This window comes from Phialemonium atrogriseum (assembly GCF_030411735.1).
Source record: "Phialemonium atrogriseum strain 8032-3 unplaced genomic scaffold QBC33scaffold_8, whole genome shotgun sequence".
In the NCBI taxonomy this organism is placed as follows: domain Eukaryota; kingdom Fungi; phylum Ascomycota; class Sordariomycetes; order Cephalothecales; family Cephalothecaceae; genus Phialemonium; species Phialemonium atrogriseum.
The window spans coordinates 35,188-58,530 of record NW_026848145.1 but is presented as its reverse complement, the minus strand read 5'-3'; the positions used below and the strand labels follow the sequence as shown (position 1 = coordinate 58,530).

The window sequence follows — 23,343 nt, the reverse complement described above, 5'->3', positions numbered from 1 at the left end:
TTTCCCCCTGATATTCATATCCCTTCCTACCCTGCACCTACCTTCCCCTTGTTGCTTGTACTTTGAAGATCTGAATAAGGTGAGATGGGTGATGGAGGTTCGCAGATACGAAGGGTCCTGATTATGAGAGGATGCGCATCAAGCAGGACGACTCGGAGACAGGGAAATCATAGCAGCAGGACCGCAGTATTGCATCTATTTCAAATCAAAACCATAACACATTCCCCCCCTCGCCGTTTTAGAGACCCAGGCTCTATGGCCCTTCCAGTGTATCTTGGGTGATGTGTATCCACATTGTACAAAGTAGCCTACCACCTAAACTGTGTAGAGCTACCTACCTCGATCGCCTCCACACTCATTCTTCCCCCTCCCTCCTTTCACTGCGTCTTCTTGCTACCCCTCTGCCCCGCCACGGGCTTGCTGAACATCCACACGGCCACAAACGCCAGCCAGCCGGCGACGGTGGCGCCGATGCCCGCGAGCCAGGGCCACGCGCCGCTGATGGCGTAGCTGCGCGGCCACTCGTCGTGGGCCATGTGGCGGACCGAGACGGTGTGCTTCTCCTCGACGGCTGTGAGGAAGGGCCGCTTGTAGTTGACGACGAAGTTGAAGATGCCGTGCTGGTCCGGCAGCCGGAGCGACGCCGAGTAGGCGGCCGCCCCGGCCTTGGGGTCCGAGCGGGACGCGTCGGCGACGAGCGGCACGCGGTGGAAGGGCGAGAGCATGGAGAACTCGAGCTGGAGGGCGTCGTGGGCGGGGACGTTGAAGGCGGTCCACTTGTCCCAGGACCACTCGGAGAGGGAGATGGTGTAGGTCTTGAGACGGGTAGTTTGTGTTTAGCCAGACGATTCATGTCATTGTCAAAAAATAAGCGGGGGTGCAGGTAAAGAAATGTAGCCACTTACCACATCGTTCTTGATCCGGTAGATCTTGGGGTTCGTCTCGGCCGCGTCTTCGTCGAGGCGGTGCTCAACCCAGTTGACCTTCAGCACGCCGATCTCCTTGAACGCCCAGCCGGCGACCGTCTTGGCGAACTCGCGGTTGCCGGTTGGGCTGTCGGCCTTGTCGCCGGCCCTGCGCACCTTTGCGTCGAACCACTTGTCCTGCAGCATCTCAGCCGAGCCGACGAGGGCGAGGCGGGCCGAGTTGCGCGCCTGCACCGCCGACACCAGGCTCAGCTGCTCGCCGGCGGCGAAGACCTCGTCCAGCGCCTCGCCCTGCTCCTTGGGGTTGTAGCTGTAGGCCGTGGCCGGGGCGCGCACGACGGGCGTCAGCAGCGGGCCCGAGCCCAGCGTCGCGCCCACGCCGCGCGGGAAGGCCAGCAGGGCGCCCGAGGAGGCGGAGGCGCCGCCGAAGAAGTCCTTGACGTCCGGCCGGATGGGGCCCGGGGGAGGCAGGACGAGCACGTCGTGGAGGTCCGAGGCGCTGGCGGAGTCGTAGTTGAAGTGGTCGACCACGAGGCCGGTGCGGTCGGCGGGGAGCTGGATGTCGAGCTCGGCGAGGAGGGAGACCAGGCTGGTTGGGGTTGGGTTGCTTGAGGAGAGGGCCAGGAGGATGTTGCCTTTTGCATTGATGAATTGGAGGAGGAGATTCGGGGTCAAGTTAGGCCCAAGACCTAGGGGACGGCGGTTCTGGTTAGCCCGGCTGTGCTCTTTCGCCTATACTGCCGTGGAGATACGGCCATGGCAGGACGGCATATATACCCTTTGACCTAGTCGGGAAGAAGATAACATGGTCGTAAGACCGCTCTCCGAGGTGGAAGAGGGACACGGACTCGCTCTTGGGTGTCTCGAATGTGATCTTGAATCCCCTGCCTGTGTTCAATTGGTGAGTCGCGGGTTCCATAGGATATAAGCAAAGTGGGAAAACTGACTTTCCAAATCTCCCAGAAACTTGGAATAGCTGGCCTTCTCTTCAATATCGTCGAAAATGGCCAACAGCCGGTCGCCGGTCGAGCTTATGGCGGAGACCAGCGAGGCCAGCAAGAGGGCGAAAAAACAAAGGAGTGACTTCATTGTCGGAGGATGGAGGATGCGCAAAAAATGTGTGGCGGCTCTCCTCTGTCTCTCCTTAGATTTGCGGGCGAAAACAGAGAAAACCCAATTGGAAAGTCAGAGGTGGGAAGAAATCGACATCCGCGACACCGTAGTTAGTTCATGCCACGCGTGCAAACAGTGAGAGCTCTCAGCCTTCTGGAGCTTTCAGCATACGTAGCCCTTTGCCAAGACTTGGCCTACCTAAGGTGGTCCGTACCTTTTTGACAGGGATTGTTTTTCCGGGCTACCTAATATGGATCAATTGTCAGTGGGGGCCCTCGGATTAATTCCCGAGTTCCTGCCGACAATTGATGAAGCTCTCCATCGCATCACTGACTGCACAGCCCAAGACAAACCCCCGTATAGAGGACATTCCGCCGCTCCAGGCCAGCCAATCCTCCAACCGGGCACTCAGCCAATCGACGTGAGCCCTCCCCAACCCCAGGTTCTCGATCAAAGCTAAAACCCCCTTCTCCCGGCAGCGATTCTTCCTCCCCGGCCGTCCTCCCCCGCCTCACCAGAACCACACAATACAATATGTCTACCGCCCTCCCACGCTTCTGGGCCGGCCCGATCCGGTACTGCCGGTGGGCAGCGCGCGAAAAGCCGGCCTACTTCTGGTCCATCGTGATCGGCGCCGCGGGCCCGCTCAGCCTGGCCACCGTGCCGCCCATCCGCCGGGCCATCGGCGACCACGACGCCGCCCCGATCCCCATGACCTATCCCAGTAAGGAGACCATTCCGTCCCCCCCCCCCCCCCCCCGGGCCCGTCCGGGAGCTCCACTGTTATGGAAGAGGAGGTAAATTGGTTTGTTCTGTACGCGATGCTGACTCGTTCTCTTTTGCGTCAAATAGTCCCCTCCGGCCCGAGAAAAATGTTGACGGGCTACGACGACGGCGAGGAATAGCGAGCGGAGGTGCGATGATTGAGGGGCCGCGAGAAAGGGGTAGAAAGAGCTGTACCAAACTGTACATAGGGTTGGCGTTGCGGGGGGGTGGGTGCGATTGGCAGGTTGAAAAAGCATTGCGAATACCGTCAATGGCGCTGCCTGCCCCTGGTGTGTAAATTGCACAAAGTTACCTACTACCTACCCATGATTGCCAACCCACCTTCAGGGGTTGCGCTGCGGCAAGCCGAGTCCTAACGACAGGCTACGATTCGTTGCGAGCCGGAGATGGGAGCGAGTCTCTGTGGAAGGGATGCTTTTTGATTCTACGCTTTTTCTTGTCTGCTGATGGTCTAGATATCCACTGGGCGAACCCCCCTCTTTAACTGCGCAAAAACAACCAAAAAAGGAAAATGAAGGGATTCCCACGCCCATTTGCCAGTTGTCCTATCCTTTTTACCATTTGCCATGCCGCTTCGATGGTTTCCAAAGCTATCTACGAATGCCCCACAACGCCCGAGGATTGGGCATCAGGTCCTGCCAGCCGCTTGAAGCGTCGCCCGTCCGGAGGCAGGCGAACTTCCTGTCGAAGGAGCGGCCCTACCGTTCTCTCTGTATCAAGTTCCACTCGTACTATGCATGTCTCTCGTCAGCAGCTGTTTTTCACCAGTCAGGTCACCAGCCCCGACTTTAAGTAAGACTTACCACCCGACCATCGTCATCTCCCGTGTAGACCATCTGGGGCATCGGCGTGATGCAAGTGATGGGGGCGTCAAAGTTGGCGCCCGACTCGCTCTTCGGGTCGACATGGTCCAGCCTCCTCAAGAACTCCAGGACCCAGCGCCCATTTCCCCCGGCCGTCTTCCTCCAGACGTTGACACGGCCCCGCTTGTGGCCCGTGAAGACGAGGAAGTCCTCGAGCCACTCGTTGCCGGCGCCCTCGTAGAAGGCGCACGAGTGCACGAAGTCGTCGGGGCCCTCGGCGCCACACACGTTCTGGTCGAGGATCTGGTCGCCGTTGAGCGAGTACAGCAGCACATTGGGCCCGCTGCACAGCATGATCTCCCCCGTGACATCGTGGATCCTGGCGCACTCGACGGGGCGGGCTAGCGGCAGCCTCCGGATGAACTCGAGCCGGTTGAGGTCCCAGACGAAGGCGATCCCGTCCTGGGACACCGTGACGAAGGTGCTGAGGGACTTGGACACCGCGATCGTGGTGACGGGCATCTTATGCCCGAAGAGCGACGACCGGGGTACGAGCTCGACGGCCTTCCCCGGCGTCGAGTGCACCCTGTAGACGGACACGACGCAGTCTTCTCCGGCCGTGACGAGGGTCTTGGAATCGGCAAAATTGAGGGCCGATATCTGCCCGATGTGCAGGTTCTCAAAGAGGCCCGCGGGCTTCCTGTTGTCGCTGAAGTAGAATCGAACGCTGTTGTCGGCGTATCCCCATTCCAGGAACTTGTCATACTGGGGCGGGAGATTTAGGCGGAAAGGTGACGCGCAGAGCAGGCGGTCGAGTTTCGGCACGTAGACGAGGGATGCAACTCGCTCGTGGCTCTCCAAGAGCGGGTGCGGCAGTTTCGTGAGCTCAGGGACGGACGAGTCGAGCCGCTTGATGGGGCATCGATTATGTTCCCTCGCCGGGTGAGGGCGGGTAAACAGCTGGTGAGGCGTCTGGCCAAAGTTGTGGATAATGCCGGTTATGATTCTCCTCTCCTCGGGGTCGGTGATGTTGTCCAGATCCCGGGCGCCCCTGTATGAGAGGTGATGGAACACGTTCAAGTTCTCGACAGCTGCCTCTCCCCGCTGCTTGAAGCCAAAGACCAGGTCAATCCACTCGTGGAGGTGCTGACTGACATAAGGGCTCTCCAGCGCCTCGCGGTGTTTCGCAATGAAGATCTTGGGGTCTCCCTTTGCCCACGGTGGGAGGACGACGTTGTCCACTCTGCCGCCCTTCCCCTGGCGCACGCCGAAATCGTACCCGTTCAGATTGGTGAGGAACTCGGGCAAGTAGAAGAACTCGGGAATCAGCTCGCGCACATCGGCCCCATTGTCCTTGGACGCCGAAGTCCACGTGGCGGCGATTGAGAAGAAGAGCCTATCCGGGTGGTCGAAATGGCCGCCCTGCAGCAGGATGTACGACTTCACAAACGGCGGCAGTCGGATCAGATACGATGAGACGATCATGGCGGATGAGTAGTGCGTGCCATAATGGAACGGCACCTCGCCTATCTCCTTCAGGCTGTCGTATCGCACCGTGTAGTCCGCTTGCCGTGTCGCGGACTGCGCGCCCATGGGCTTCGAGAGATCCCTGAAGGTGGCCGGGTCCTCGAGATCGAGCTCCTCGCTGGTGTAGTCGGCCAATACCCAGGGGAACACCGGGTACTGGGTGAGGTCATTGAAGGTCCGGCCCGCCAGTGTGTTGATGAGCATGAGGTAGTGGAAGTTTGACATTTCCCCCTTCTGCCAACGCCGCATCATGGGGTTCCAGGGGGATGCGTTGAAGATGCTGCCAAACTTGGACCCCAGGGTTTGGGGCCCATCCTCGTTGAACTTCAGGGCCTCCAGGCGCCAGGCATCCTCCGGGTTGGGCAGCGAGTTGGGCCCGCTGGTGTGGCGCGTCTTGGCCATCAACCTCACGTAGATCTCATCCCTGACAGTGGCGTTCATCGCGGTGAGGAGATAGCTGCGACCGTCTGTGAAGAAGAGTTCGATCGCCACATCCCGGAACAGGAAGCGTCTCTTTGAGATGCCGAGAACATCGTGGAATCGCCAACTACGCGACTCCTGTTCGCTGATACTGGAACTCTGCTTCCGCCCTTGCGCGTTCTTGTCTCCGGAACCCTGGATGATAATGGAGAATGGGTCGCGTTCTTCGTCCGGCGCTTGCCACACGTCTATAATCTCTGCATCCGCGTTCCTGAACAAGTTGTCCATGATATAGAGTGCCCCTTTCCCGATGATTAGGATCCCTTCGCAGGCCTCGAGACCGATGATGCGAGAGATGTTGTAGACCTGCTGAATGGAATCGTCGTGTTCAAGTCGCCTCCTCACCTTTCGGTTCTTGTCCTCGAAAGCGTCGTCAGCGTCCGGATCATTGGGATCGTCCACGAGCTCGAAGTCGTCCTCCGGAGCTACACTTTGCGATTCAGATGCATGTGCCGGGCCTTCCGGCTCCGCAGATAGGGTTGTGTTATCCTTGCTCGCATCCACCCCAATGCTGACGCGGGACGAGGAAGCTGCTGTTTTCACCAGCCCCTGGCTTGGGGAGGGCTGGCCAACGGTCGTGTTCGGTTTCAAAAAGGATGCAGGCGGTGTTGGCTCTGTGGCCCTCCGCTTCGGTTGATAGTCTTGTTTTGGCAGGTATTCTTGCTGTTGGGACGGGTACTCCGGGAGCATTCTGAGCCGCATGCGGTTCCGGCCCTCTGTCCGATCGAGCTTCCACTTGATTGACATTGGCTCGCTGAAGACGCCGCCGGGGCGACGCAAGTCCCGGTCCATCTTGGCAAAGGCTGAGCCCAAAAATATGTTATCATCTTGCTGGTCTTGCAGTAGCCTCTGGTGCTTGGAGTGCTCGGAGCAGTATATGCTCTTCATCCAGGCACCATTCGCCATCTCGTGCCTAAGGAGTATGCTTTCGCGGCCGACACGTTCCGCATGCCACTGTCTCAATTTGTCTTTTCGATTCTTCAAGCGCGACCTGGCAGTGTCGGCAGTGCGCTGGTTCTCAGCGGCGACAAACTCCTCCCAGGTCTTCGACATGCCACCGAAGAAGGAAACGTCGAGGGACGGCCTATTCTGGTCCACCCATTCCACAAAGGTGGCATCATCCAGCTCTGTTAGCTGGCGAAAGCCATTCGTCAGTTGCTGCCGATCCGGCGCCATGCACTGCCGCAGGAGTATCGTCGACTCTTCGGGCCTCTGCACCAGCATTATCCGCCATAGATTTGAGGCAGCAAGCCTGATGGGATCCCGAGAGTCGATCAGCTTGTTGTAGAGTTGATACCAAAGCAGTTTCATATAATCGTCATCCGTCGACAGGCAACCGAGGAGAACCGTTTGCCAGTACATCATCTTCCCCATTATCGCAATGGCGTCGACATCTGTCGTTTGGGGGTCGTCCATATCCGAGAGCTTGAGGAGGACTAGTTTAAGGAAAGAGATACGGATCGTGGACACTGCTGAACTGCAGAGGCGAACAACCTTCATCGATGCCACCTCGGTCCGCTGCAGGTATTCCAGCAGCATGCCTGTGAAATCCACCATGGCCTCTGCCCCGTTGATGAACCAGCCTTCGAAGATGGCTTCCACCATGTGGAGGTTGAAGCGAGCCATGTTCTGCAGAATCTTAGGCTCCAGAAGAAGCCTGTTGTTCAACTGGACAGCACTTCCAAGGTGGGCGATGGTGTTGCGCAAGATGTAGGACTCAAAGTAGGCTTGGTGTTCTTGGAACCCAGGGGGTACTTTCAGAAACAGCCCGAAGCCGGGGAACTCCTTGCGCACCAAGATCTGGTCCGTAAAGACGCCGATAACCAGCTCCATGAGGCCATCCAAGACGCCGTTGCTAATCTGCTGCGTCGCAACCTTTTTCTTGGGAGACATTACATGCGACAAGCGTGCTGGGCTCGGAGTATGAGGGGACTTCTGTGAGGTCACAAGGATGAAGGACGACGGCCTGCGAAGAGGGGTCCCACGCGCGAGAGATGGTGATGATGGCGGATATGGTTCCGAAGACGAAGCGACATTCGTAGTGCGGACGATGGGGGTTGCCGTCGATGACGATCCTGGTACTGGGCGAATGATGACATCGCCGCCCTCGAAGGTGAGCGATGAGTCTTTCGAGTCAAGCTCCGTCTCTGGCGTGACGGGGTCAGCGCTGACAATGATGGGATAGAGAGCCGCGAGCAGGAGCTGGACATAGTCGGAAGACAAGGCAAAGTCCCTGAAGCTGGCCGAACGGGAATGCATATCCGCCAGGAACCGGACAACACTCTGGAGGATATTGGCATGGCTTGCGACTCTCTCCCTGTCGGGCAAGGGCGTTTCTGGTCTCTCGGTTAGCACATGCCGGTCACCTCCCACGGAGAGAACTTACGTCGCGACTCGAGTTCTTTCGCCAATTCCATCGATCTCGACGGCAGTCGACTATTGCTTGCCTCGGAAGTCTGTTGTTGCGGATTTTCTGTTGCACCGTGGTCAAAGGCAGGAGAATCGGGGTCATCTTGATACTTGAGAATGTCCCGAAGTCCGTGCTGCAGCATGGCTGTTATGACAGGTAGAACATCGGGGAACACAACACGACAGTCACCAAAGATCTCCAGCAGGCTAAAGAACTCGAATGGCCGGTCGAAGTCGATCCCAGCGACATCAACACCGAACATGATGCCGAAGAGAATCGACCATAGTGTGGGAATGTCCCACCACTGCTTGAGCCGGTGCGCCATGATCCAGAACCCACCGGTCTTGCTTGAGAACTTGGACGTGTAACCCGGTGGTTGGGTGACGAGGAGCCTCGCGAGGATCTTAGTACCGTATACCACGATCTCCGGGTCATCTTCAGCGAGGAGATAGAGGAGCCACTGGACCGCCGTTAGCTCGTAGGCCTTCTTGTCCGGTTCGTCGCGGCGGGTCACCTTGTTGGTCACGGTTTTGGCAAACTTCCGTATATTGGCCAAGTTCCCCTTCTCACAGAGCATCCGCGTGTACATCTCGAGAATGTTGACACCGAGTTGTTTCCTCCTAAGAAACTTGGATGTGGCGGCAGCCGAGGCCGAGGCCGAGGCTGCGGGATCGAGAGCGGGGCGTCGAGTGATGCCGGGCGTGCTCGATCTGCTTGGTGGCAACATTGGCCTTGGAGTGCGAGGCTGCGAACCCCAAGTTATATGGAAGGCGTAGGTGACGAAGAGAGCAAGAGATCGATGAACCTCTGCGCTGAAGTTGGACTTGACCAGGCTTTCGAAAGAGTGCATGAAGTGCGGCAGAATGTCTTCGGAGATGGTCTCTCCTTTCAGAGCGTCTAGCAGTCTCTTGATGATCCCTGAATAGAGAACTGTCAAGATAAAGAACCCAACCACGAGTTTGAAAGGATACAGGTCAGGCACTTACGCATTCTACCCAATCTGTGGCTGTTAAACTCATGGTGCTTGCTGAACACAGCAAAGGTGACGAATTGCTTGTAATACAGCTCCTGGGTTATTGGTGCTGATTTCCTCCATGTTTCATGGTCGATCAGCAAGATGCGGTATGCCAGGGGGTTCACGATAAAGGAGTCGATGGGGTGGGCATGGTTGTAGCCAACAAAGCCGAGAACTAGACTCAGGAGCCGCAGGCCCAACTTATCCCTAGCATCATTAGTGAGAGGGAGGCGCAAGGGAGGATTATCGGAAGCCGAAAGCCCATATCCCATCTTCGCACGCAGCAGCATACTAAGGACCGCGTATCCGTTATCCCTTTCCATCGCCTCGCTATTCCTCCAGCTGTTGCCGATGCAGTGTAACATCAGTTCCACAGACCGCAAGAGATCGTCTGCAGAGGATGCCCTTTCAACAAGTTTGAGCGCAACGGGGGTAAAGCCACCGAGGCGCCAGAGGTTGTCATCGAAATGATACGGGATTGCAAGAACGGGGTCACCAGTCGTGATCGAGACGCCATTGGACCTGATCAGGGCGTCATTGACGCAGGGCACAGCCGCATTGATCGCAATCGATGTGCCGGTTTTGGTGGTCAGCTGGAGAAGATTGCCGGCTGAGGTTCGAGATAGCGACCGGAACAAGACGGTATCAAGGAAGTGTCCATCGCTACGGAAGGTGGCCCTTGGCAGCGTGCTCATCAACACCTTGTTTTCAGGAATGATCGAGCTGGCCTTCGCCTGAATAGCCATCAGGATATCCGAATGCTCCTTTCCCGGGTGAAGCAGGTCATTCCGTAACGCCAACGCAGCAGATGCCTCATAAGTCTGGAAGCCACCAAGACAGTCCTGAAAGTTCCCCTGGTAACGTGGTCCTAGCCGAAAGTAGACGGCAAGGAGATCATCGCTGAGCACGTCTTCGAATAGATGGGCCGAGGCAAGAGACCACTTGGAGGACACAAGGCCGGGTCCTATGCTTGCAGACAGGTCCCGAGGGGTCCCAATAAAGGCTTGCACGGGGTTCGCCTTATTGGATGTGAACGAGGCAAAGCTCTCGGTGCTCCCATTTGACAAGGGGGGCGGAGTAGGATATGACGACTTGACCTGCTCGGCGAATTCCCCATTGACGTAGAGCGATGCCTTGCTCGCAGAAATCGCTTTCGGCCTTCGATGTACAATGCCGATGTGGTACCATTGCTTTTCCTTGAACCTGACGGACCTGAACCTGACGCTCGGTCTCTGTGATTTCATTGACGTCTGGAGAATGAAGTTACGTGTATCTCTCTCCAGATAAGCCAACAGGAAGCAAGTCTGGGTCGAGTCAAACACCCCGAAGATGGTGGTGTGTGAGGCGGGATCGAAACTGTCGATACGGATCCAAGCAGTAAAGGAATAGCCAGCCGAAGACTGAGGGGGGAATGGCCTTCCCAGGCTGGGTAGCTCAATGGACGAGTGACCATGCAGAGACAAGTCAAATTGGATGAAGGTTGGTCCATTGTACTTTTGAGCCATGCTCAAGCAGAATTCTGAGGCTGCCGAGTCCTGGAGCGACAGGAGAAACTGGGCATCTGCCAGTTTGTTGATCCCGAGAGACATCAACGACCTGCACAGGGGCACCACGTTATCAATCTCCGCCACGGCAAGATTTGAGTCTGGAGAGAAGGCCAGCCGCAAAAATCTCGACAGTACCCCGGTTCCATGGAGGCCAGTCAGGTTGGCAAAGGAGACGGACGCGGCAGAGGACAGGGTTGTGAGGACTATCAGCGACGCTGGGTTGACGGCTCCTTCTCGATCTCGAGGGATCGATTCCCAAAAACCGACAACAGTACGAATGATCTCCGGCGTCTGGATAACTATCCCGGGCACGATAATCTCGCGTAGTCTTTCCTCGGCACGGTGCACATCAAGTGCACCGGTTCTGGTCTCGCCCCCGTTGCTAGGTTCATCTTGGGCCAACCCTCCTGTCTCTCCCGCGGCATCCTCCTGTCTTGCTGCGTCCGAGGCAACCGACTGGCAGACTTCGTCAATCCGCTGATCGTCGAGGGAGAATGACAGCAGCTTCCCAAACAACTGGCAGTTGGTCCAAAGATCAGAGTCGCTTCCACCTAGGCCAATACTGGCAATTATCTGCTCCAATGCCTCCCATCCACCTCCCTCGACTCTGTGTTGGAAGTACCGCCTGTTCCCGCTATGCGCCCGGAACGCCTCAGAGAGGATGGCGAGGACGATATGGAGAAGTTCGAAGAAGGATTTCTTCTCCGAGGTGGTCCTCTTTTGCGGGTTATAGAAGCCGGAGAAGGATCGAAGCACATCCAGCAGAAGCTGGAAGCCACGCAGGTATCGGAAGTCATCCTGGGGCGGGCAGGGTGGCCTTGTGGCAGAAATGTGTTGGTGTATCCTGCGGGACTCATCCACCAGAGCCTCTAGATCGGGAAATCCATTGCTGGTCGGGGATCGCAGGGTCGAAGATAGGCGGTCAAGGAGGCTCTGCAGCACCTCGGTCGCTTTGGATACGGCGGGGCGGGCCGACGCAGAGGTCGATGATCGATAGCGGCGGAATGCGGAAGACATGTTTGGATCGTGAGCTCTCAGAGCTGTAGACTTTGTCTGTTCATATCAGGAAACCGGCTTCAGTTGATATTCCCAGCACCCATCGAGGGTCTAGGTTCGCGCCAGCAGAGGACCTCATGGAAGGGTGAAGGCGCGTTGCTCGACTTCTCCGTGGACGAGCTCAGGCCGGGATGGCCGGAGGATCCTGATCAGCAAAGTGAGCGTCGTGTTAAAATAATTCTGAAGGTATCGGAGGGCAACTAGGTAGGTAAAGATGCAGGTATACGGGCCTACAAGGACAAGTCCCAGGTCCAGGTGCAGCTACCTGGTTATGGAGGCTTTGATCAACTGGTGTTGTTTCCTAGCTCTTCCAGCTACATCAACCGAGCGTGTCAGCCTTGAGGCTGTGGCTTACATCTATCGAGTCCTGAGCACATGATTGGGCAACCCCTCATGAGGGGCTTCTGTGGCGGTGCTCCTGTCAGAATGCGGAGAAAGTCCCGCTACAAGGTACTCCTTACAAACACCCCTCGGTGCCTTTGGATGCTGCTGTGCTTCAAGGGAGAGAAATCATTTTGGCATTGGTTTCTGTCCGAAATACGATCCATTAACAATATATGCATCTTGAGGCATTTGAGGGTTCTTTTTTACATGAAGTTGGCGTATTTATACCCATCCAAACGAGTCAATGTAACAGTTGGCTGACTCGAGAACAGAGAGGAGGGAAGGAAGGCCCACATTCGAGTCTCCCGTAATCGGCGTCTCGAACTCTACCAGTACGAAGTTCGCAAAGGGCCGAGGGGCGCTGCCTTCAGTAGGTAATTACTACCTACCTACCTAGGGGTAGATTGGAGTTGCCTCGGTATGAGCTCCCGACTATTTCAGAGTTCAGCAGCGTGGCCGTACACCTAAAACGGGAGGGACTGTCAACATTTGACAACGTAGGTACTTGTAGGGTCCTATGATGTAATTCGGTGCACTACCTACGTAATCCCTAGATGCTTTCGTCCTACAGGCACTGACTGGGTATGGGTCAAAAGAATTCTACACATGGGTAGACGCCTCCCTTGCTGCCTCTTCACCAGTGTATAATTACGCGGAGACTCCCGTCCGCAGTAAGTGCACAAATGCCCTGTAACTCCCAACAGTTCTTGATTCAAGTTCGAGTCATCAGGCACCGAGTTCGATTGGTGGCTGGACCTGCGTCAGAGCGCGGACAGGGATCTCCGCCCCTGGTTACCAACTGGCAACGCGGGGGGGTTCCGGCACGTGCCCCATCCTGATGACTGGCACATCTGACCGAAGGTCTCGGCAAGCTTCAACCTTCCCCAACCCTGCTTTGAGGAATGCTTCCAGGGAAGTGACTACTACCTACTTGCGTACGTTACGTGCCTAGAGATACCTACAAGGTGAATAATAAGCATTGGAGCTCTTTATCGAAAGTTTCACCTAGAATCCTGGAATAATGAGAGTTACTTGACTGTCCACCGAACCTTGGCAGGGCTGTAGCCTGTGGATCAAATGCGCTGGATACGCCACGTCAGGAGGCAGATACCTTGATAGGTAGCCTTGCACATTGCTCCCAGCTGCCTCCTCCTTGTATTGAGCATCTGGCGTCTCAACGACCATAGCTAGTGTCTATTCAGCTAAGCATCTGTTTCTTCAATCTGCAACTGAAACTCGGCATATGTACACTTTCCATTGCGCTGTTGGCGTCACTCAATGCCCTGGTTAGAAGCTTCGACTACTGCGCAGGGTTGAGCATCGTGACCTCTTATCGCCTTGCATACCGAGCTAGGGGGAAGAGGCGAGTCCCATTGGCTGCTCCGCCTCTTGTCTTAACTGTTTTCGGCTAGATACGGAGCCTATCCTGGACCGTGCCTTTTGCCTCAGGTACTGTGTCTATCGTCTGGCAACCGCCTCCGGATGACTGATGATGTGCTTATCTACCCAGCTTCCCCCCATCCGCCGAGCTTCCTCCTTCCCTCTTCCATCTCCCCCATCCGCCCAGCCCCCATCATCCATCATCTCTCTCCCCAAACCTCCCCCCATCAAAGTCTCTCAAGGCATCGTAACTGGTTTCGATTCTTTTTTACTTCAGTTTTATTCTACCCCCGGTTTTTTGAGGTCGCAGGCTCCCCGACTTCGCTCCCTTTTGTTTCACAATGAGAGGCCTCATCGCTCTTTCGCTGGCAGCTTATGCTGTGGCGGCACCAACCGTCAGCCATGGGACCATCCATGGCGACGCCGCCCCCATTCTTTCATCCTCCAACGCAGAGGTTGTCCCCAACTCGTACCTCATCAAGTTCAAGAACCACGTCTCCGAGACGTCCGCCCAGCACCACCAATCCTGGATCCAGCAGATCCATACTTCCAATGAACAGGAGCGTATGGAGCTGAGGAAGCGCGGCCAGATCCCCTTTGCCGACGATGTCTTCCGCGGCCTGAAGCACACGTACCAGATTGGCGAGCACTTCATGGGCTACTCGGGCCATTTCGATGAGTCAGTTATCGAGCAGGTCCGGAGGCACCCTGATGTAAGTTGTTTGTTTTTGCCATCATGCCTTAACCGCCTGCCCTTCCGAGTCCCTTTCCTGGCTCCTGTCTGGCGCTATCATGGGGCTTTGCCCTGGGTTAATGTTCCTGAATCTGGCATGATCAAGTTGAGCAATTTGATCATGTGGTGGCGATTCCGATGTGCCCCTAGAGGCGCGGGATATTCCGTCCCCATACCAATCGCCTTAGTCAAATGCTAATATTCTCGCCACAGGTCGAGTACATCGAGAGAGACAGCGTCGTTCATACCATGTCCCATAAGGAGTCCAAGTGTGATGGAGAGACTGAGAAGATGTCCCCTTGGGGCTTGGCCCGTGTCTCGCACCGCGATGCGCTCTCTTTCGGCACCTTCAACAAGTACCTCTATGCCGCAGAGGGTGGCGAGGGCGTAGACGTCTATGTCATTGATACCGGCACGAATGTCGACCACGTCGACTTCGAGGGTCGTGCTCGCTGGGGCAAGACCATCCCCGCCAACGACGAGGATATCGATGGCAATGGTCACGGCACCCACTGCTCTGGTACCATCGCCGGCAAGAAATACGGTGTTGCAAAGAAGGCCACCGTCTACGCCGTCAAGGTGCTGAGGTCTAACGGGTCTGGCACCATGGCTGATGTTGTTGCCGGTGTTGAATTCGCCGCCAAGTCCCATATCGAGCAAGTCAAGGCTGCCAAGAACGGTAAGCGCAAGGGCTTCAAGGGCTCAGCTGCCAACATGTCCCTCGGTGGTGGCAAGACCAAGGCTCTGGATGATGTCGTCAATGCTGCTGTCGCCGCCGGTATCCACTTCGCCGTGGCCGCCGGAAACGACAACGCCGACGCCTGCAACTACTCCCCTGCTGCTGCTGAGAAGGCCATTACTGTCGGAGCCTCCGGCATCGACGACAGCCGTGCCTACTTCTCCAACTACGGCAAGTGCACCGACATCTTCGCCCCTGGCCTCAGCATCCTGTCGACCTGGATCGGCAACAAGTATGCCACCAACACCATCTCCGGCACCTCGATGGCCTCCCCCCACATCTGCGGTCTCCTCGCATACTACCTCTCGCTCCAGCCTGCCGGCGAGTCGGAGTACTCGGTTGCCCCCATCACCCCTGAGAAGATGAAGGCCAACATGCTCAGCATTGCCACCGTCGGTGCCCTTACCGACATGCCCGACGAGACTCCTAACCTCCTCGCCTGGAACGGCGGAGGGTGCAGCAACTACTCTGGCATCATTGAGGCCGGCAGCTACAAGGTCGAGCCCAAGTCTGTCAGCAATGGCCTCGCTGGCTCTGTCACTGAGCTCGAGGAGGCCATCCTGCACGATTTCAACCTTGGACATGGTGTTTCTTCCTTCACCAAGAAGGCCGGGAAGTTCTCCAAGAAGATCCACGACATCATCGAGAAGGAAATGCACGAGTTCCTCGAGGATATTGCCGCTTAAATTGGTGCATCATTCATTATGTCCGGGCATTTCGTCATGAGGGCGGACAGCGAGGCTATATATTATCGGCCACGGGGTAACGGGATCAGTATTATTTTTGGGGCATAGGTACTGAGCGTGCATCGTCCATAGTGCCGCTTATTGATTTTGATTTCCTTGTATTGTACGGTACACGCAACTGGGTCTGCAGAGATGGGCTCGAGTTGGGTTGGGCTGCATAGTTCCCTCGCTACGATCACTTTGTTCCTCGTGCAAACATCTATAGCACATTATTTCCTTCCATCCTCTCTGGCATGCTCCTCTCGTCGCTTATCCGGGGACCTCGTTCCTGCCGTGCCAGGCAGCCGGACATAGCCGTGTGACTGATGGAGGGGATGATTCGTGCTTTCCCGTGCTTGTCATGGCCAGCTTTAGACAGCAATCTCGATGACCTCTACCCACGGTTGGCTGCAAGGAAAATCGAATCCTAGCCATCCGTCCAAGGAGGAAGCAACCTTGGCCATCGCTCATTTCGGCGGTCGCCCCTCGACCGTAGCCAGGGATTGGTTTGTACTGTACCATCCCCTTCCCCTGCTCAAGGTGCCAACGCTTAACTATTACGGGTTTTGATGAACAGCTCGACTAAATTTGGATCTTTCCAGTAGTATCCATCCGTTTAAAAGCAGCCCAGTTACCTTGTTACCTTATATTCTACCTTGGTAGGATTAGGCCATCGTCTAGACTTGGACTCACATCGGCCACTGGACCTCGTGCCTAACAGCTATGCAAATGCTCCGACGACAGAGCACCAGGTCCAAATCGGACCTTCGCCGGCGCAAGTCGACCACCTCAGTACACAGCGTCCACCTCGAGCGCCTAGACGCCGCCATAGCTCAGCGAGACGCCCAGAGTGCGGCCCAGAGTGCTTTCAGTCGAGCTCGAGCCAAGAACCGCTCTAATACAGACACCTCGTTGTTCCCTCCGCCCCCTGTGTCGCCTCCTCGACGCCATCAGATCGAACGGGAGGAGGGCCATCAGGGTGATGCTGCGACTGCGGACAACGGGAATGGTGTATACCAACGCACCCGGCGGCAACAGAGCGTGAGGTTTGTTGGACCGTGTTCTAATGAGGAGAGGACACCAAATAAGGGCATGCGGACTTGTACAATGCCGAACAACATGAGGCAGGCACATCTTGAATCCTCTGATAGAAGCAATCTCAAAATGCGAGATTACCTCGAGGGAACGATAAGCCAAGACACCTATCCCCCTGAACCATCGAGGGAGGCACCAGCACTCCCGTATTCGACAGTTTCAGAAGTTTATCTACACGCACTGCTCGCGGGAGACGAAAATTACACCCCGGAGGACGATATTGCATCCGCGCCTTCGTCATATCGGCGTATTCGCAGATCCAAGTCCATGTTACCAGGTCGAAATTCAACACGAGATAGCAGAGGCATTTGGGGTCCAGCGTCCTCTAGGCTTCATGCCGCCGAAGACAACAAGGAAAATGTCCGCCCTGGACAGCCGCCAGCTCTGCGAACACCAAAATCGATGAGCTTTCTCAATCCTCACCGGAGAGGTGAAGCCTCTCTGATCAGTCGCAAGGTCAACCGGGATACTTCCCACTCTCTGGAGGATGGCCAACAGGATCACGCCCAATTTCAATCACTAGACTCCAAGTCGTTAATATCCCGCGGCCCCAATCCTGGACGAGCCGAGTTTGGTATGAGAAGATCCCTACGTAGCAGCAGCTCAAACAGTGGCATGCCGCCGCCGACAAGGATGCCAAGCATCAAGGTGTCCAGCGAGGACGGACTAAAGACAAGGGCGAGAAATGCATCCAGGACCCTGAAGACGAGACTGAGGAAGTTCTTCACTTTGTCCAAGACTGAGGAGGAAACTGGCTTTCCCGAGCAACATATCCAATCTCGTAAAACGCATGCCTCTGAGCCGACTAGATCACGCAATTCATCCGCCTCCCAGGAAGGTACATGGCCTCGACATGTGGGCGGTTCCATCCACAACGTGGCATCCGCAGTCCCTTCTTTTCATCATCTGCATCCGAGTGCTCACTTTAACTCCAGGAATGGAAGTATGGAGGATCTCACTAGCGAGCGGCAGCGCATACCGTCTGATGACAAGTCAAGAGTGACCAGCTGGACAGGTTCTAGCGCAAGCACTCTCACGAGCCAACAACGACGAGAGTCGTGTGAGGGGGAGGAACACCAGCTGTCGATCATCAAAGAGAGCGATTCTCAGCCTCTGCCGCCGTCGAACCGACGACCGGGGTTCGGAAACCATCAGCTGCAATCTCAGGAAAGCTTCACTGGGCAGCCTATTCCCCCGGGACCTACGGTCGACAGCCAGCGTATCTACTCGGCTCTGATAAAGAGACTGCATGATACTAAGCAGCTTCCGCTCGCTAATCCAAACCATGCTGAGATACCCGACGGGTCAACTGAAGCACCGAAGCGCGGTTCTTACATGGCATATCCGGAAGCTTCAGGAGATGGGAAATACCCGATCCCTCCAGCCAAACTCGCTCCTTGCCCTGATGGCCCACAACCCTCTGGGAGAACCATATCTGACAGGAGGTCTGCCTTCTTTGGCAGTCCCGATTCCCACCTTTTTCGCACTGCTAGTCCGTACCGTCGAGCTTTGCAGAAGTCAATGGAGCAGATGGTGGAGGCCACAAGCCACGGACCTCATGTGGTGGGATCTGATTCATCAGACACCAGCACGCAGATCCACCGGACAGTCCCGAAGGCCCCAGATGAGGCCGCTTATTCAGAAAGTATGTACTCCTGCGTGACAGGTGAGGATGGGGCGAACACGAGCCAAGTCTGGATGACCCTGCCTAGCGAGCTTCGCGAACCGCCCAGCATAATGGGAGATGCCAGCATATCGCCAGATCCACCAGTAACGTATCGGCCAACTGAGTACCGAGTCGTATCTTCGGTGAGCTCGGTGGACTGGAAAACTTGGCTTTCCGCGAATGTGGCAAAACTCGAACCATCCTCATCCCCGTCAAGGCTTTCGGAGGTCGAGTTCGCGTCACCAACCATGCAGACTTCTTTCGGGCGCGGCCATGTCCGCGAGAGCGCCCAGATCGAAGGCGACGAGGACGTTGAGGATGAAGAACTGTCGGTTCCTGCTACTCGACGGTTCACACTTCCGATATCTCCTCTCGCCGTCGTTGAGCCCAACGTAGTGAAGGTGTCCACGTACCAACGGTCGGTCAAGACAATCCCTCTTCCGGAAGCAGGGAGCACGGCGGAGAAGGATGATCCGAATTACACCTGGGAGCAATACAAGGCACCGAATCCAGGAGCACCTCAAACTACTCCCGTCTCTGTCAATCACACGCCAAAGGGTTCGCCCGCACCCCTCCCCGGACACACCAAGTCCACAGGGACCCCGAAAGTCGGCCGAGAGCCGGACCTCGGATCGCCAGAGAGCAGAAGGGCGAACCAAGCCCAGACGCTCATCCGCATCCGCCCCCGGAACGGGGCCCCCACTGTATACAGCAGCACCGGTTCTCCGCTCGCGACCCCGTCTCCGACGGCGAGACTGCGGCGACGCCGCGGGCAGACGACGTTTTGCGGGCCCGCCGCCTCTTCCTGGCGCTCTCCCCTCGCGCCGTCGATCGCGTCCAGCCCGGGGCTCACCGCCGCGGTCGAGAGGCAGTTTGGCAGCCTCGCGCAGCTGGGCGAGAGACGACGCGGGAGCGGCGAAAACAAGGAGAATGAGGCGGTGTGTGGGGATATGGGTGGTGGTGGAGCTGGGTTGTTTGGGTCTGGGGAGGATGTGCGGGCCATGGGGAGTAAGAGGATGGTGGATCTTTTTTTGAGCAGTCGGAGGCGGAGGGTGGTGGGTAGTGATGAGAGTGATGCGTTTGTTTAAGGTGTTCTTGCGTGTATCAAGGGGGAGTTAGTGGAGGTATATTTACTGGGGTTCGGAGGAGCTGGGAGATGGTGTCATTCTTTTCGAGGGCGAATCGTATCGTGGAGAGTTAGTCTTCCCGCCAATGGGGACGACGGGGAAGAACATCAGGGAAAAGGGGCTGGTGTTGTATAGAATGGGGGTTATAGATTGGGTACCATGGCTCACGCGGCATAGATCGGGTAGAAACTTGGAGTCACGGAGACTTTTGAGACACAATCACTTGCTGTATCCATGGCACACGGGTATTTCACACATCTGGGAAGGTGAGCAGAGCCAGCAGGACAGGCATCATGGGACATAAGTGCAAGATCCCACCTCCTGGGCTCGGGCATCAACACCCCCGTTCAAATCATCACCGGCTTCATCCGTATAAAAGTCTAAAATATGTACTTCGCAAGTACATACCATCAGTGAACTTTCATCCCACGGTGGATAGCTGATGTTCTTCAACCTACTTCAGCCCACCTTTGGCCCAAGTTCAATTAAATCCCACCAGGGCCAATACTATCTAAAACACCAGTCTATCATCAAACAGTCCAACTCCAAGCTTTCCCTTTTCATCACAGGGAGTAGCCGATGACCCCATAAAAGGAGCGAGAAGAATAATGTAATCAAAACAACAAAAAGGGGCGTAGACATATACACACACCCCTACACACGGCAGAGCCGATCGCCGACCTCCTCCCAGCCCTCGTTGCCGACGCACGGGTTGCACCACAGCACGTCGTCCGGGTCAACGGACCGCTTGATGGCGGAGAGGCGGTCGTAGTGGGCGCCCCAGAACTGGTGCTGCCAGTCGGGCTCGAAGGGGGCGGCCTTTTTGGGAAGGGAGTCAGATTGGACGGCCGAAGGAGGTTGGTGTTTGGGGGGGGACGGAGCTGCAGACATACCTCGTTCACGTAGGCGCCCGAGTCGGGGGCTAGTTGCCTCAGCGGGTCGAGGAGGCGGTTCATCGCGGCTTGTGCTTCTTGCTTGGCTGTTGCGTTCAGGGGTTCGAATTCGACGCCGACGGCTGGGGTATTGTCAGCGAGGGGGGGAGGAACATTTTGTGTGGGTGGTGTCACGAAAAAAAAGGGTCCTCGGAACTTCACACTTACTCGCATGGACGTACGCCTTCCTCCAAGCCGGCAGGACGGCGTCGCCGCCGCCGCGGGGCCGGGCGTCGTGCACGCCCTTGCCGGAGACGAGGAACGCGGTTGCGGTGCCGCCCGAGGCGAACTGCCTGAAGGCGTCGGCGCTGGCGGACAGGTCGCCCGTCAGGGCGTCGGCGTCGAGGAGGCGAGAGCCGACGTACAGGTCCTGGCCCGACTCGGAGGAGTCGAAGTTCTCCAAGTACCAGCCCAGGAAGGACGGGAAGGTGGTCACGCTGGTGACGAGGGTCACCATGTCTGGCCAGGTGGCGGTGACGTGGGCGGTGATTGGGTCGAAGAGGGAGGTGATGGCGGCTGGGTCCTGCGTGTCCTGCAGGACGAAGGAGACTAGCAAGCCCGACACGTTCGTGTTGCCGCCGTCGAAGGGGTTCGGGTACGACGAGAAGAGGTAGCTGTACCCCGAGAGCCCCTGGTCGCCGAGAGACGGGTAGTGGCTGATGATGTAGGCGAGGGCCGGGAAGACCGACGGGCTGCTGGTGTTGTAGCTCGCGACCACCAGCTGGATGGCAGTCAGTGGCGGCGTGGGGTGCGTCTTGAAAGTCACCGAGGTCATGATGCCGAAGGTGGAGCCCCCGCCCTGATTTCGTTCACGCGTCAGTCGTCGACCTTGCCCGGTATTGTATCGACCTGGATGTTATGGCGGGGAGGACTTACCCCGCGCATCGCCCAGAACAGATCCTTGTTCTTGCACTCGTTGGCGATGACGATCTCGCCCTGGGGAGTCACCACCTCCATCTCGAGCACCTGGTCCGTCGCAAGGCCGTAGCGGGCGCTCAGGAGAGAGTGACCACCGCCCGTGACATAGCCGCCCACGCTGACGGTCTTGCCTCCGCCTCCTACGGCTGTCTGGTTGAGGGTGTCTAGGTACTTGTAGATATCAAACATCTGCTCACCGCCCCCGACGGTGACGGATGGGCCATCGATCTTGGCATTGCAGCACTTTGGCCGGAATGAAGTGTGCGCCTTCATGCCTTTCAGATGGTGGACCCAGATGGACAGCGAGTTGGGCGCCACGGATCGGCCGATAAAGTCATGGCCGCTGCTCTTCACTACCAGTCTAACGTTGTGCTTCCTCGCTACGTGGGTTATCGTTTAGCCATCTTTCTCTCTCTTCTCTCTCCCTCTCTCTCTCTGCCCCTCGGCAAGGACTCGGGACCAAGAGTCTAAGACTCACCGAAGTCGACCCCTAGCTTCACATGCTCGGCAGAGGTAGCATTTATGACGAAGACAGGATATCCTTGACCGCTGCACGGATAACTTGGTTCAGGAAGACAGGTGTCATTGTTGTACTGGTTCCACTGGCTGGAGACCGGGTCATTCTGGTGAAACTCGTAGGTAGACCAGGCCGAGTGGATGCGAGAGCATTCTGCGGCGTCGTATGTTGGCTGGTCGGGGTGGCAGACAGCTCCTGGAGGAGACGGTCGCAGCAGTCGTCCCCCAGTTGACTCATTGAGACGGGCCCAGGTCGAGTCAGATGGCCAGTCGGGAGTGCCTGGGACGGCCTTGCAGGCTGGGGACGAACGATGATCATGGGCCGAGACGATGGCAATTGGGGAGAGGGAGAGGACAGAACAGAGGGAGAGGATGGTCACGGCAGAGAAGGGGCCCATGGCACGCAACATGGTGACAACTTTGGCAGGGGTCGGCAGGAACACGAGGGTGCGATGGCTCTTGGACTGGGCATGTCGTTCTCTACAAGCAGCGGCGGACAGCAGGAAGTTCAGCTATTTAATCTTCTTAACCAGCGGCTTCGAGGCACTCCAGATACCCTGTCGTGCCTGTTTCGCAGCATAGATCCTCATTTGGGTAAGGAGCGAAAACCAGAGATACTTTGACGTCAAAATGGGGCGTGGGCTAAGCATTTAGGCACCGTATTCGTCGTAAATGTCCGTCAAGAGAGGGGATTGGCGAAGAACCATGTGGGGCGCATACGTTGTAGGGTCTCCAAGATGAGCCGGAGGAGCTGTGAGGGACCCCGAACAGGGCTGATTTTGGCGATTGGACCCGGGGGGACACGTGTAATACGGCAAAATTTGGGCCCGTGTGAGGGGATCTCAAAGTTGAACCCCAGTTGTGCCAAGCATTCCATTTGAATCGTAATGCGTAAGTAACTACGTTTGCATGACTCGAAGCAACGGCGGCGACTCAAATGCTCTTTGCTTCTTCTTTTTCTTTTCTTTTGGGGACGCCGAACAACCGATAAATCCAGAATTCCCCTTACACACCGGTCTTACAATTAATTCTCTCTCTCTCTGGCAGGCCCCAACTTTAATTACGCTGCGCCTGGATGCCTCGTTTCGCAGCATCTTACCAGTCCAAGGTTAGCGTCGACCTGGGTATTACCATCCTACCTAACCAACCATATGCCCAATAAATCACAGGGGTTGCAAGGATATGCTTTCCAGAAAGACATATCGACTTGCAGCTAGCTCTTCAGCAATGTTGAAGGCCGAAAGAGGATTGCTCAGGAAGAGAAATGAGCCACGCGCCTTGACGCCTCTTTCGGCATGTTGATCTTCTCCCACGCCACCCCGCTGGCTGTGTCTGTTTTTCTTCTGGTTAGCGGAGACACTCGAGGACTACTCGGGCCTTTTCAACGCCCAAGTTTACGAGTCGCGGTTCACTTACGTTCAGCGTGGTCTTGTGCCCAGCGGTCAGAAGCGATGGCAAACTTATT

At 56.6% G+C, this 23,343-nt stretch overlaps 6 protein-coding genes across 6 annotated transcripts; 3 read left to right on the top strand and 3 right to left on the bottom strand.

The window, feature by feature from the left end:
- Positions 1-377: 377 nt before the first annotated feature.
- On the bottom strand, positions 378-2,015 carry QBC33DRAFT_513623 (oligosaccharyl transferase glycoprotein complex beta subunit; the record flags this gene model as incomplete). The annotated part of the gene is made up of 4 exons (XM_060425992.1): positions 378-815; positions 906-1,615; positions 1,704-1,814; positions 1,874-2,015. The coding sequence occupies 4 exons, from the start codon at positions 2,013-2,015 to the stop codon at positions 378-380; spliced, it is 1,401 nt and encodes a 466-aa protein (XP_060284890.1).
- Positions 2,016-2,352: 337 nt separating this feature from the next.
- On the top strand, positions 2,353-3,353 carry QBC33DRAFT_468991 (NADH-ubiquinone oxidoreductase 9.5 kDa subunit). Its single transcript, XM_060425170.1, has 2 exons — positions 2,353-2,763; positions 2,892-3,353. Exons 1-2 carry the CDS (start codon positions 2,574-2,576, stop codon positions 2,942-2,944), a joined length of 243 nt encoding a protein of 80 aa, XP_060284889.1. The 5' UTR covers positions 2,353-2,573; the 3' UTR covers positions 2,945-3,353.
- QBC33DRAFT_533328 (beach-domain-containing protein) lies at positions 3,228-12,050 on the bottom strand. The gene is made up of 4 exons (XM_060427457.1): positions 9,032-12,050; positions 8,022-8,963; positions 3,629-7,971; positions 3,228-3,556 (listed from the first exon to the last, which is right to left on the bottom strand). Exons 1-4 carry the CDS (start codon positions 11,622-11,624, stop codon positions 3,524-3,526), a joined length of 7,911 nt encoding a protein of 2,636 aa, XP_060284888.1. The 5' UTR covers positions 11,625-12,050; the 3' UTR covers positions 3,228-3,523.
- Positions 12,051-13,768: 1,718 nt separating this feature from the next.
- Positions 13,769-15,585, top strand: QBC33DRAFT_557452 (peptidase S8/S53 domain-containing protein; the record flags this gene model as incomplete). Its single annotated transcript, XM_060429804.1, has 2 exons — positions 13,769-14,140; positions 14,374-15,585. The coding sequence occupies 2 exons, from the start codon at positions 13,769-13,771 to the stop codon at positions 15,583-15,585; spliced, it is 1,584 nt and encodes a 527-aa protein (XP_060284887.1).
- Positions 15,586-16,353: 768 nt separating this feature from the next.
- On the top strand, positions 16,354-19,473 carry QBC33DRAFT_448506 (uncharacterized protein; the record flags this gene model as incomplete). The annotated part of the gene is made up of 2 exons (XM_060424472.1): positions 16,354-18,974; positions 19,140-19,473. 2 exons carry the CDS (start codon positions 16,354-16,356, stop codon positions 19,471-19,473), a joined length of 2,955 nt encoding a protein of 984 aa, XP_060284886.1.
- Positions 19,474-19,819: 346 nt separating this feature from the next.
- On the bottom strand, positions 19,820-22,680 carry QBC33DRAFT_354764 (FAD-binding domain-containing protein). The gene is made up of 5 exons (XM_060423866.1): positions 21,841-22,680; positions 21,321-21,742; positions 20,613-21,243; positions 20,406-20,527; positions 19,820-20,331 (listed from the first exon to the last, which is right to left on the bottom strand). The coding sequence occupies exons 1-5, from the start codon at positions 22,286-22,288 to the stop codon at positions 20,167-20,169; spliced, it is 1,788 nt and encodes a 595-aa protein (XP_060284885.1). The 5' UTR covers positions 22,289-22,680; the 3' UTR covers positions 19,820-20,166.
- Positions 22,681-23,343: the final 663 nt, after the last annotated feature.